The sequence below is a fragment of the Zootoca vivipara genome, chromosome 1 (assembly GCF_965207765.1).
Source record: "Zootoca vivipara chromosome 1, rZooViv2.hap1.1, whole genome shotgun sequence".
Lineage (NCBI taxonomy): Eukaryota > Metazoa > Chordata > Lepidosauria > Squamata > Lacertidae > Zootoca > Zootoca vivipara.
In genome coordinates, this window is record NC_142582.1 from 73,796,736 (window position 1) to 73,809,709 (window position 12,974).

Consider the following 12,974-nt stretch of genomic DNA (forward strand, 5'->3'; position numbering starts at 1 on the left):
TCCCTCATAATGATGCCTACTGGAATGAGATCTCTTTCCCAGAATATTTTTGTGGGTTTAACATCTGTTTACTGTGACAGGTAGGTAGCCGTGTTGGTCTGCCATAGTAAAAAAAAATAAAAAATCCTTCCAGTAGCACCTTAGAGACCAACTAAGTTTGTCATTGGTATGAGCTTTCGTGTGCATGCACACCTCTGAAGAAGTGTGCATGCACACGAAAGCTCATACCAATGACAAACTTAGTTAGTCTCTAAGGTGCTACTGGAAGGAATTTTTTTTTTGTTTACTGTGAATAAGACTGTTTTGTGGTTTGGCCTTGAGGCAATGGTGGATCAATGTCAGGGACAGGAGAGGGTTAATGGGACCAGGAGGATTGCTCAGTCAAACCTACTGGCCAGGTCTGGGGTTACCTTCCATTTGTTAGGGAAAGGTCTTGTCTAAATGGCCTGTAGATGCTTTAATAACAGCTTTAATAATTGAAACATCTGGATAAAATTATTGGATCAGAGACTTTATTGTGCATCATAAACTTGTTCTAAGTAATGGTTCTAATTTCAAACAGCTGTTATGCTTTTCCCCCCAAGAAATAACAGACTAGCTGCTGTTTGTTGTCTGCTATGTTTTAATTAAGTTTATTACATGTGAAAGAACAGTAAAATATATTCTTTAAAAAGAATAGGACATTAGAAGGACAGTTCTGCTTGGGGTGGGAGCATGGCTTACTTCCCCCACCCAGCCTAAGAGCTGTGTGTTTGTAAGCAGTGAAGTCACTGAATCATTAGTACTTGTGATAGACCCCCCCCCAATCCCTTCACAAACCCCAAATTTCCTCAGGGTTTTCCCCAATCCTCCATAGCAATGTTGTTGGTTTTTATTTTATTGGAGGGGGGGGGACACCAAAACAGCATCTCAGCATTGATTTCTTCCTTGCTCCCCTGTATGTAATTCATAACATTGTCACATTGTGCTTTCCCTCAACCTCTTTCTACATCATTGGCTGTTGCCAAAGGGGGTAAGAGAATGTACAAAATGATGGCAGCACAACACAAGGTAATTGAGGCAAGATAACTTTATGATGCACAGGTCAGAATGGGGAGATTTTAGTTTCAAATGCTACATTGCATTGACATGATTTTATTTTATGGTCATCATAGAATAATAACTTTTCAGTATAGAGAGAGTCATTTTGTCGTGTGTCCCCCCCCCCACCTTTTGATGTAAATGCTTATCTAAGGAGGGAAAGTAGCTCATACCAGAATGTTATTTCATTTTTAATTACAGTGAAGTGGATCTGCTGCATCTCAAAGTAATCCTTCACAAGCAAACAGAAACTGAACGGAAGACACACTAAAAGCATCATGCACACGCCAAACACCTTAGGCCCGGTACGAAAAACCCACCTTGTGATTCTTCCATATGATAGTCAGAGTGGGGCTTGGGCCAATTTGCATTATTCTCATGATCCATTTCGACAGCTACTTTTGAAAGGGCTTGAGAGCCGCCAGCTCATAGTGACAGATTTTGATTTGTGATTTTATAAAATGGGACAATCCCCACACCTCTTACCTTACTTGGCTGGAATCCATGGTAAATAATCCATAAAGGAAAACAAACAGCCCAACAAGTGCAGCAGGAATGAGCATCCCAGTATACCATCCTAGCCAAGCGAAATAAAGGCCAATTTTCTCTCCAAAGTACCGCCTGAGTAAGAAAAAGGTAAATACACAATATGCTTAAATGTCAAAGTAATTGAATGCCATTGCCAACCTTGGCAACAGAGCATTCACCTTAAGTGGAAGTGGAACTACTCTTCAGTTGGGATGGGATTTGGTTAGAAATAGGTTTGGCAAACCCATTTTATTTCACTTCAACATATAATTTGAAGGCCACTGATTACATTCAAGGTCAGGTTTCCTAATCTGGTGCTGGCCAGATGTTTTGGACTACAATTTACCTAAGTCCCAGCCAGCTGAGTAATAGTCAGGGGCAATGGGAGTTGTAGTCCAAAATGGGAGTTCTTCACAGTGGAAAACATAGCTGCCAAGTTTTCCCTTTTCTCACGAGGAAGCCTATTCAGCATAAGGAAATTTCCCTTAAAAAAGGGATAACTTGGCAGCTATGGTGGAAAAGCCTGTTCTGGACCATACATATTTTTTTATTTAACACAGTCAGGCACAACTAGAGTCCTGTCTGTTTCAGAAGAATGGCCATTGTAGAGACTCTTGGAGCAGGGAGTATTGTTCCTGTCACTGACTACGGGTTTAAAAAGTACATATGGATGCAACACTAAACCATAGCTTAACATGGCATGAGTTGGCCCTGCAAATAGACAGAGTGAGGTGGTTTCCTTGGGGCAGCTGATTTTGGTGGTCATAAAAGGGAAGCAAATTGTTAGTTATTACGATTGTTTTTTTGTGGGACTTCATTGCTGAAATGACTTGACCTTACCTGAGTACTAGACACTTTGACTTGCTGTTCTGAAATGTTTTAGGTCAACCCTGCTCTGTGGTTGTTGTTTTTTCATAGTTTTGCTTCTGATTTTTGCTTAACTGCAATTTCTTGTATTGATGTGTTAATGTTAACCATAGTTGTTCAAAACGTTAACCTTTGGATTTTGAAACTGGCTTTTTCCCAAAATAACAACCCATAGTTTACCATAGTTTTAGCTTGAAACACTAAACTGCAATTAATGGAAAACAAAAGAGAAACTTTCAAAATCATCCTGAGATGCTACAGGAGGATAGGGGAAATAGCCAGATGTCAAAATGCAGCCAGTGTCTCTGGATATGGCCTAGGCAGTCTTTCCTTCCACACCTGTCAATAAGTAGATCTGGTAACACCATTAGCAGGTGGCATGGTAGCACTCACCTGACCATTGGGTTGTTGCATGACTGCTGCTTATCAAAAGGGAGATGGAAAGGGAGGTGGTTGCAAAGTTGGCACACTGCAAATGGACTGGCACAGCCAATTCAGTGTGGTTGCACTACTGTATTTGCACTATTGTACTTATTTGCAGATGCATGCTAAATTATTATCTTACACTCTCTGAATACAGCATGCATTTCATCAGAACTAAGAAACAAATCAAATATTGTTTTTTTAAAATCAATTTATACACTACTTAAAAGCAGAGATGGAGAACTTTTCTCAGGCTGAGGGCTGGATTCCATCAATCATCCAGAGGTCACACTCCAGAGGGAAAAGTGCATGGCAAAATAAATATCTACCTACACAGGCCAGATTTCAACTGCACAAAAGTCAGAGGTTTATTTTTTACATATACAGGGCCGTCTTACCCATAGGCACTAGGGGTGTGGGGCACCCAGGTGCCAGGCTCCCAGGGGCACCAGGCTGAGAGTCCGGGGCCTGAGAGTTGAGTCTGGGGAAGAGCCCGCCCATCAGCTGGAGTGCCACGGCGGGCTCTTCTGCTGCGGGCGGCTCTGTGCCACGAATTCAGGGGCAACCGAGCCAGCGAGACACTGAGGTGGCCGGCCGGCTCCGCCCTCCTGCATGCCTGGGACTGGGCAACCTGGGGGGGGGGTGCTGGGCAGATCTTTGCACCATGGTGCCGTATATGCTTAAGACAGCCCTGTACATATACCCCCTCCATCCTCTATCTAGGAAAGGAAGAGACATTACTACAGTTCAAAGACACATTCCAGTCAGGCAAAAACACTTGAGAGTGTAGAACACTATTGGTGAGGGGTGTGGCCTAAGGACAAGGGTGTGTGGCCAAGGGAGTGTTCCAAGGGCCAGATAACAGCGGAATGATGGGGTGCATTCAGTCCCTGGAACAGAGGTTACCCAACCAATTTAAAACACTAGGCTGATATAAGGAGACTGTTCATAGCAGAATGTTCATTGGGATGGCATTTAGCCTTCCTCCCTTTTCATGGGACTACACCAGGCATCCCCAAACTGCGGCCCTCCAGATGTTTTGGCCTACAACTCCCATGATCCCTAGCTAACAGGACCAGTGGTTGGGGAAGATGGGAATTGTAGTCCAAAACATCTGGAGGGCCGAAGTTTGGGGATGCCTGGACTACACCAAGTTCTGCAGTATTCTTAGAGTACCTGATCAAATCCAAAGGCTGGTATTTATACCACATTCCCCACCGTGCCCAGCGCTCATATAACAGATGTCGATGATTCTGGGCTCCGTGAGTTTTGATGGGATGCCTGCTCTTGTGACTTCCCTGGAAGACAGATAGTGGAGGGGGGATTGTTATGTGCTTATACAAAAGAAAAGGGTTCTTATAAAGAAATTAAGAAAAATATTAAAACAACATTTCTAATGGAACAGGACAGTTGCTCCATGTATTACTAAACAATGCTGAACAGTACAGTGTTGAGCGTACTCTGCTCAAGCTGAGGTAATTATAAACATCTCCACAGAAGGAAAACATTACTTTGGAACAAAAACAGAGAGATCCTTCTGGAAGTGCTTTGTCTTGACAGTATAGAACTGAAGTACTTTCCAGCTGGAAGATACTGTCCATTATTAATGCAAGTATATGGTACATTTACGTATAAAGTACACAATTGTTACATTCATCCTCACAATAATTCCCATGTTTAAAAATATGAGGAGAAGGAAAAGCAGTGTGTGTGTGTGTGTGTGTGTGTGTGTGTGTGTGTGTGTGTGTAACATAAAGTTATGTTAATGATATTGCTTGTCTCAATATTGAAATTCAATTAATTATTATTATTATTTTAAAATACTTGTTTTTTGCTAGTGGAAATCGCTACCGTTTGTGCAATGTGGGGCACCCAATTAATGCAGACTGCAGCCCACCCCCACCCCCCTGAAAAGCTGCTCTTGAGGATTGGTGGAAAGTTTTGACTGCAGTTGGGGATTGACAAAAATTGGGGACCCACCTTATGTGAATGGGAGCACTTCCCACTAGCACAAAACCACTGCTGAGAACAAATACCATTGCATTTACAGGCATATATAATAGCAGCAGCAGCAGCAGCAGCAATAATAATAATAATAATAATAATAATAATAATAATAATAATAATAATGTTGGAAAATCCAAAGGGTTTTTCTCTCACACACACATTCAGCTGAATGCACTTAGAATCCTCCCTCTGAGTGAGAAACATATAGAACAAGGGTTCCCCATTGCAGTGAGGATTCTAACCATGCTCAGCCCAACATCGTCTTCAAAGCTTCCTGCTTGACTTCAAAGGCTGATTTGTCATGGAAGATGCCGGTATGGGACTCTGTGGGTGGGGCTTGCCATCCTACGGGCTGGTGCACTGGGCAGAACTTGACTGCAGTGGGTTTAAATAACATTTTCCATTGTTTTATACTAATGTAGAACACCCCTTAGATCCTCTTCCAAGTTTTGGGGTGCATAGAAATTTTGTTAATATAATATAATATAATATAATATAATATAATATAATATAATATAATATAATATAATATACTGTATTTTCCTGAGTATAAGACTACTTTTTAACCCAGGAAAAACTTCTCAAAAGTCGGGGGTCGTCTTATACGCCGGGTCATCTTATATGCAGCCGCAGAAGCGATTTCTGGCACTGCGGACATTTTGGATATGGGCATATAATATATAATAATATAATATAATAATATAATATACAGTATGCTACCTATGACTATCTGCTTTCCAGGAACCAAAGTTCCTATTGCCTATGGCATGAACTAGATAAACGTTTTTCAGCCAGAAGGCCACAGTCCCTTCTGGGCAAATGTACAGGAGTCAAAGGCAAAATCAGACAGAGCAAAGAATTCAAATATCACCTTTGTACCATAGGCTAGCTTCCACAAACACACACAGTTCTCTTTATCCCCCATCCAAGAAAGCAAGAGTTTGAGAACACATCCCAGCCAGGCAAGAAACAAACAAGAAAAGCTCAAGGAGAGTGCAAAGCAGGGCCAGGAAGGACTGTGCCTGGGAAGGGTGCAATGTCCTGTGGCCGGATGAAGGGGCTTGGAGGGCCATATGCAGCATCTGAACCTGAGGCTCCCCCTTGCTTGTGGGTGTTGTGCCTTAGGCTAGAACCTTGTGCTCATGAATAAACATGCTTTGGCTGGGTTGCATGCTATGCAACAAATGACATCTAGCACAACAATGAAGATAGTTTGAAGGTGGGGTCCTCAGAGAAGACTGACGGAGCGGAGAAACAGAAATACCTGAGAACAAATTTACATTTCATTTGCGGACTGCAGGAGGTTAACACAGACTTAGAATGAACATACCACACTCAAAGCACTACGTACTACTTAATCTACCTCGTGAGGTGGAAATGCAGCTTCGTATGTTCCGTTGCTGAGTAATCTGTTAATGCCTAGGGAATGAAGAAGAAGACAATAACATAACTTAGAAATCAGGTTCCTCAACACAAGTGCTAACATCTGAAAACATCGTCCACCTTTTCCCCTGACCCTTCTCCATCAGTTCATGAGAAAATAAATCAAATTTGAAAATAATGAAAAGGGGAGAAGAATTCCAATGAAATTTTTCATGGGCAATTTTGTTACTGTGTTTACTTCCAAGGTAGCCAAGGAGCGTGTATGTGTGTCTTTTGAGTAGTCTTTCTTCCATTCTACAAATCACACATCTCGTGGTCTGCAGTCTGTGGTCTTTCCTGAACGCCTGTGCCGCCTCAAAAAATTATCCTCAACTGGGATTTAGAGACAGCATGGGAAGGAGGGGAGGCTGCTTGTTCTAGTTATGATGGTTCCCATAAGCTAGTTGTTTCAGTTTATGTTTATGTTAACTTAATTGTTATCTGTGCTGCTGCAAAATGTGGATTTTGTTAACTGTATTTTTGCATTTCATTTGTGATATTTTTCGCTGGCTGTAAACCACTTGGATATTTTCTTTGAAATATGAAGTAGTATATAAATTTCCTTATTAAGAATATTTTCTGGCTTTGTTCATGTTGCCACACATACCCAGCCCCCCCCCCATTTTTCTGTCTGCTTCTTCTTTTTTCTGGATAGGTTCAGGGGCGGAGGAAGGGGCGGGCGGTGGGGACGGGCAGCCCTGGGTGTCACCACTGAGGGGGGTGCCAAAATGCCAGGCGGCACACACAAGCTATGTGCCTCTCCTGGGAGTGACGTGGTGGCTTGGTCGCCCGCAGGCTCCATGTTGCCCCAAACGGTCCGCCCGCTGCATTCCCCTCAGCTGTAGGGCAGCTGAGTGGGAGGAGGCAGACTCATAGGCCCCACGGACCATCCTGTCCCAGCTTGCCCCGCCCCACAGGCAGATGGCCCCGCCCCAGCAGGTGGCTGGACATGCCCCTACAGGCAGCTGGCCCCACCCCTGGGTGCAGGGCACAAGGGCCACCCCCAGCGCCCGATTGGCTTGCTCCATCGCTGGATAGGTTTACCCTGCTGACAAGCACCTGGGTATGGAATGAATTGCAACACACACACACACACACACACAACTATTGTTAGTTTTCTGTGAATTTCTAGGGTTGCCATACATCCAGAATTTACTGGACATAACTGGAATACTGCAGTCAGAAGCAGCGTATGGGCGCAAATTGGTAAAATGTTCGGGAAAATCTGGATGTGTGGCAAGCCATGTTGGCAGTGGTTTTTTTGCCGATTTTCCTTAAAAAAATAGTTGACTTTTCCTTAAAAAAATAGTTGAATTTGCCCCAAAGCTCAACTACTTTGCCCCCTCCTCCAAAGCTCAACAACTATTCAAAATATGGCAACCCTATGTGAAGAATCTTAGGGATGCCTCTTCCTCCAGGAGGAATTCAAGTGCATTCCAAAGCTTTAGGAGTGTGTTTTAATGTTGATTAAGGGACTCTGCTGTTTTAGCACAACTAACCTGCTTTTTAGAAAGAATTAGGCTGGATCTAGACACATCAAAGAAGCATTTCCATTAGAGCATTGTAAATTTAAACAGGGAAAACAGGTAGAGAAAAACGGGACTCCACATCACCATCTGGTGGCACATAAAATGCATATAAATCACTTTTTCTTTACCAGTCCTTTGTCTTTTCATGGTTTGGATAGGGATGGGGAAATGCATTGCAAAATACAGGATGACTGACAGACAAACTAATGGAAACAAGTGTAAACACCCTGCAAACAGATGAGAATGAATGCTTATTGTCCTCTAACAAACAAATCAGAAGAAATGTGCAATAAAGGCTGCATATAATCTAACATCTCTGTAAGCATTGTGCAAGCAAAATTGGATGAATGCTAAAGAAAGTGTTCATCTGGAGGGTTCCCAGGTGAAAATTCCATGACGTCTTCTCCAATTGGATGTTATCTATATTTTAGTTTAGATATTCACTCAATAATTTTGGCCGGCAGAGCATATGTTGCTAACAACAAGCAGTCTTAATACCCAAGTGGAATTATACCCATTTTTGATTTCCCATCTTCATACTTCGTTCTCTGCAGCATATGGTGGACTATTCTACTTCTCGTGGAGTTGCTGAAGAAACTGTCTTTGTTGTTTATTGTAAAACTGTTGAAGAGATAGTTGATGTGGATTAATTTTCAAAGCAGCTGTCAAAATATCACCATACAATACATCTCACAACGAATGAAACAGCTCCGCACCTTAAATACAAGCACAGGCACCTGATTTTCTGCCATTCAAACTTCTGCCAGTAAACTTCAGCTTCTCCTTTGCCTTTTGGCTTCACCTGTTGTGCTGTTTCCACAGCAGTTGCCCTTCCCAATATCACTCCCCAGCTAGGTTTCCCTTCTGCTGTTGCAGCAGCACTTCTTGTGCCAGAAACCTCTGCCTCCCTGGATTGGTTTGGATGCCATATAGTCAATGATGCATTTTCCATCCCATGATTTTCAAATAATTAACCCTAATGTGGGTCAGAACCTAATCTTAGGCTGCAATCTGATACCCACTTATCTGGTATTAAGTCCCACTGAATTCAGTGTCCCTTACTTCTGAACAGACACAATTAACATGTTTCTTAAAAAATAAATAAAAGGGCCATGTATCAAGATCTTATTTATATTACTTGAATTGTTCAACTTGTAGTTCCCTCTAGTTAAATGAATACCGAAAAGCAAATCCATGAGTGTCAGGTGACTTCAAAAAAAAAATCAAGGATCTCATTGCCCCATTTAAAATGTGAGCAACTGAAACATTTTAATTTCTGCAAGTAGTGCAATTCAAGTAATCTTCAAGCTGGTTCTGAGACAATGGCCTTTTGGAATAAGCTTCCAAAACTTTATGTACACAAAACACTATAGGGTATTTTGCTGACCTGCTAATGTCCAATTGGATGGCCCTGCGCCAGTGAGATTCCCCTCTTGGGTCACAAAAATCATGAATATGAGATTTTATGGTTTTAATCAGGAACATTCAATTATGATTCTGCTTTATGAAACAAAAATGTAGCACTTGTGATGCTGGCCCTTAGGATTTCAAAGTAGTTCATACATTTTGAATTTAGTATTGTTGCTCTTAGAATACTGCAAAATTAATCTGGAGAAAAGAAAGCCAGTCTAGGGGATGGTACTGGTGACTGACCCAACGTTGCTAAAGGTTTATCGCTAGAAGATATCACTGAATATAGATGGCAGAATTTTTAGAATATAAATACCATTCAGTTTTGACATCAGCCATCTGTTAATGATGATTGATGTTATGTCACCTGCTGAGGAAAAGTGAAATATTAATCAGGGCGCCTTATGAATATATACATATGGGTCCCCCACTTACTGATGTATGCGTGCACGACTGAAGGGCGCCGTATAGCAATCTGTTTCTTCCAGGTCAGGAAGTGCTTCTTTGTCAAGTTTCATTGGATTTCTGGGCAACCAGCTCTTCAGTTCTCTCATATTCCTCTGCAAACTGGAACATTGGGGGAAAACATTACCTCATTCTCTTGCATGCATTTTGCCTAGAGATTTCACTACATACTACGCAGCAATGGGAGGGTTGTACTAGAACAGAACACAAAGAAGATGAAGCCACATTCTTTATAATGTCCTCCTCTTCAAAAGATGAAGAAAAAATAGCTGCATAGCCAGGGGATAAAAAAGGGATTAAGTGGCACTGCCAACACTAGGAACATAAGAAGCTGTCGTGTACCAATTCAAACCATTGAGTCCATCTAACTCACTATAGACTACACTGACTGGCAGTGGCTGTCCAGGGTTTCAGACAGGAGTCTCCCCCAAACCTACTTGGATATGCTGGGGATTCAACATGAGACTCATGTGCTTGCAAGGCAGATGCTCTAACACTGATGTGTATTCCTTCCCCTTCCTCTGGCTGGGGGGGAATGGAATGGAATAGAATGGCCCACATGAATGGATTTAGAGAAGAGATACGGAATCTCTGCTAGCCCATGATGTTTTTTCACTCACAACCCCCTTGTGTGCCAGTCAGCAAATCCAATGGCCAAAGAGTTTGGGAGTTGTAGTCCAGCAATATCTGGAGGTTCAGAGCTCCCCTCACATAACTCATGGGTTGCCATTCAGTCTGAGGTGAAATATACAATGAGGCACTGGCGGAGGAAGAGGGGGCGGGGGGAGCGCACTGCTCCAGGCACCATGATCCCGGTGGGGTGCCATTGTGGCTGCCTCCCCCGTGCTGGGCGCCACACCCCCACAGGCAGCGTGTCACACCCCCAGGATGTGAGCCATGCGCCTGCTGGCAACGCCCCCACACCCCCGGGACTCGCGTCAGCCATGCCCCCACCTGCTCTCTGCCCCTGGTGCCCTTCTGGCCGGGTCCCCCCAGCCACTCTGGGCAGCTTCCAACAGAAGAATAAAACACAATAATCTACTAAACATTAAAAGCCTCCCTGAACAGGGCTGCCTTCAGATGTCTCCTAAAAGTCTGGTAGTTGTTTTCCTTTTTGACATCTGTTGGGAGGGCGTTCCACAGGGTAGGCGCCACCACCGAGAAGACAGGCCCTCTGCCTAGTTCCCTGCAACTTGGCTTCTCGCAACGAGGGAACCGCCAGAAGGCCCTCGGTGCTGGACCTCAGTGTCCAGGCAGAATGATGGAGGTGGAGATGCTCCTTCAGGTATACTGGACCGAGGCCATTTAGGGCTTTAAATATAATAGCTGTGTTTCCATTATACCTGTTCACTAAACATCCCACTCCAACCCATATTTGTAAGCTGCAATAGAATGAATTTGTAGGGCCTGTGACAAAACATTGTAGCAAAATAAAAACAGAGTCATCTGCATTTTACATTCTTTGACTCTATTTGGTTTGTTAGTGATATGTCTCTACACAAGACAGGATATTAGACTAGATCTATCTTGTAGTATTTATTTGAATTATTTCACATGTTGACCAAAGTCTCTCCTGGGTGGTTTGCAAAAATCAATAAAATATACAAATGTAATGCATAAAACAATCTTTCTCCAAATATTGATCTTTTCTCGAGGGCCAAATTACAGGCCTCTTGATGTGTTATGAAGAGGAACCACAGGTTTGGCCTGCTCTTGTCACCACAGAGCTCCATCGGATTCTCTCATGTTCAGCTGTTGCTGCTGCTTCTGAAGTGGAGATGCACTGTGGGTGTTGAGAAATAAGAGCATCTAGAACAGTGGCCCATCTAGTCCAGCATCTTGTTCCAATGGTGGGCAATCAGGAACTGATAGGAAATCTGCAGGCATGATCTGAGCTTGAGCCCTCTCCCCTCCTGTGGTTTCCAGCAACTAGTATTCAGAAGCATTGCCATCTCTGACTGTGGAGGCAGAGCATAGCTATTGTGATTAGTAGCCAGTAATAATCTTATCCTCCTTGAATCTGTCTAATCCTCTTTAAAGCCACCCAAGTTAGTGGCCATCACTGCCTCCTGTGGGAGTGATTTCCATAGTTTAATTATGTGCTGCACGAAAAAGGACTTTCATCTGCCCCGACTCTTTCAACATTCAGTTTAATTGGACGCCCACAAGTTATGAGAGAGAAGGAGAAAAACTTTTCTCTATCCACTACCTCCATGTCATGCATAATTTCCTCTCTTACTCGCCTTTTCTCGGAACGAAAAACTCTCAAAATGCTGCAACCTTTCCTCGGAGTCGCTTCACCCCCTCAGTCATTTTGGTAGCCTTTTCTGAACCTTTTTCAACTCTACAGTACAGCAAGCCCACAACTTACACAAACATTTAACTCCTGCACATTCAGCTTTACGCACTTGGCAAATAAAAAATAAAATAAAATAAAGAGGTGGGTGGGCATCCAGGAAGAAAGATTTGGGCAATCCCACCTGCAATTCAACCCAAATTTGGCTTTAGGTGTCATCTCCAGAATGCAACCCCCATGTAAGTTGCAGGCTTAATGTATGCTTTTTGAGGTAAGGCAAAGGCCAGAAGGGTACAGGGTATTCCAAATGCACTCACACAATTTGTCAGTTTTATTTCCCATTCCTTTCTAATGATCCCCGGCATAGAATTCGGCTTTTTCTCAGCTGCTGCACACTCGGTTGACATCTTGTTGAATGTTACTTCTTTGATGTAGGTTGCTTATTTAAAAGTTTTGTTTTATTATCACATTTACTATTACATTAGATTGTTATAAGATGTACATTTTTTTTTTTTGTTTCTTCAGCTTGTAAACCGCCTTGGGTATTGTAAGATAGAAAGACGGTATACAAATTAAAAATGATGATGATGATGATGATCTTCATCAAGCTATCTCGTTCTTAGTCAGTCGCTGCAAGTTCAGACCCCATGACCATGTATGTGAAATTAAAATTTATTTATTTACTTTGCCCTGACGTGCAGCACTTTGTACTTGTTTACAATGAATTGCATTTCTGATCTAATGTCGGGGAAAACACATCCAAGATCAAAGTGCTGGTTGCAGTCACCCAGTAGTGGAGACAATGTGCACAGAGTAAAGGGTGGGGAGAGGGGAGGTACCCAACTCTGTCAGGGGACGTATGCAGAGATACCTGCTTCTGCATATATCTTGCCCTCACTATGTTGTTATTCAGTGCTGGTCTGAATCTGCTGTTCTCTTGAACTCTA

The 12,974-nt window shown here is 42.8% G+C and overlaps 1 protein-coding gene across 3 annotated transcripts in view; it reads right to left on the bottom strand.

Moving 5' to 3' along the window:
• The window catches only part of ANO3 (anoctamin 3), a 233,229-nt gene that overhangs the window by 44,494 nt on the left and 175,761 nt on the right, over positions 1–12,974 (bottom strand). For all 3 annotated transcript variants that reach the window (XM_035117599.3, XM_060275243.2, XM_088668117.1), the window contains 5 exons: positions 9,702–9,833; positions 8,371–8,477; positions 6,269–6,324; positions 4,075–4,196; positions 1,567–1,701 (listed from right to left, as the gene is read on the bottom strand). In XM_035117599.3, coding sequence (XP_034973490.2) covers positions 1,567–1,701; positions 4,075–4,196; positions 6,269–6,324; positions 8,371–8,477; positions 9,702–9,833 — 552 coding nt within the window. The remainder of the gene's footprint in view (positions 1–1,566; positions 1,702–4,074; positions 4,197–6,268; positions 6,325–8,370; positions 8,478–9,701; positions 9,834–12,974) is intronic.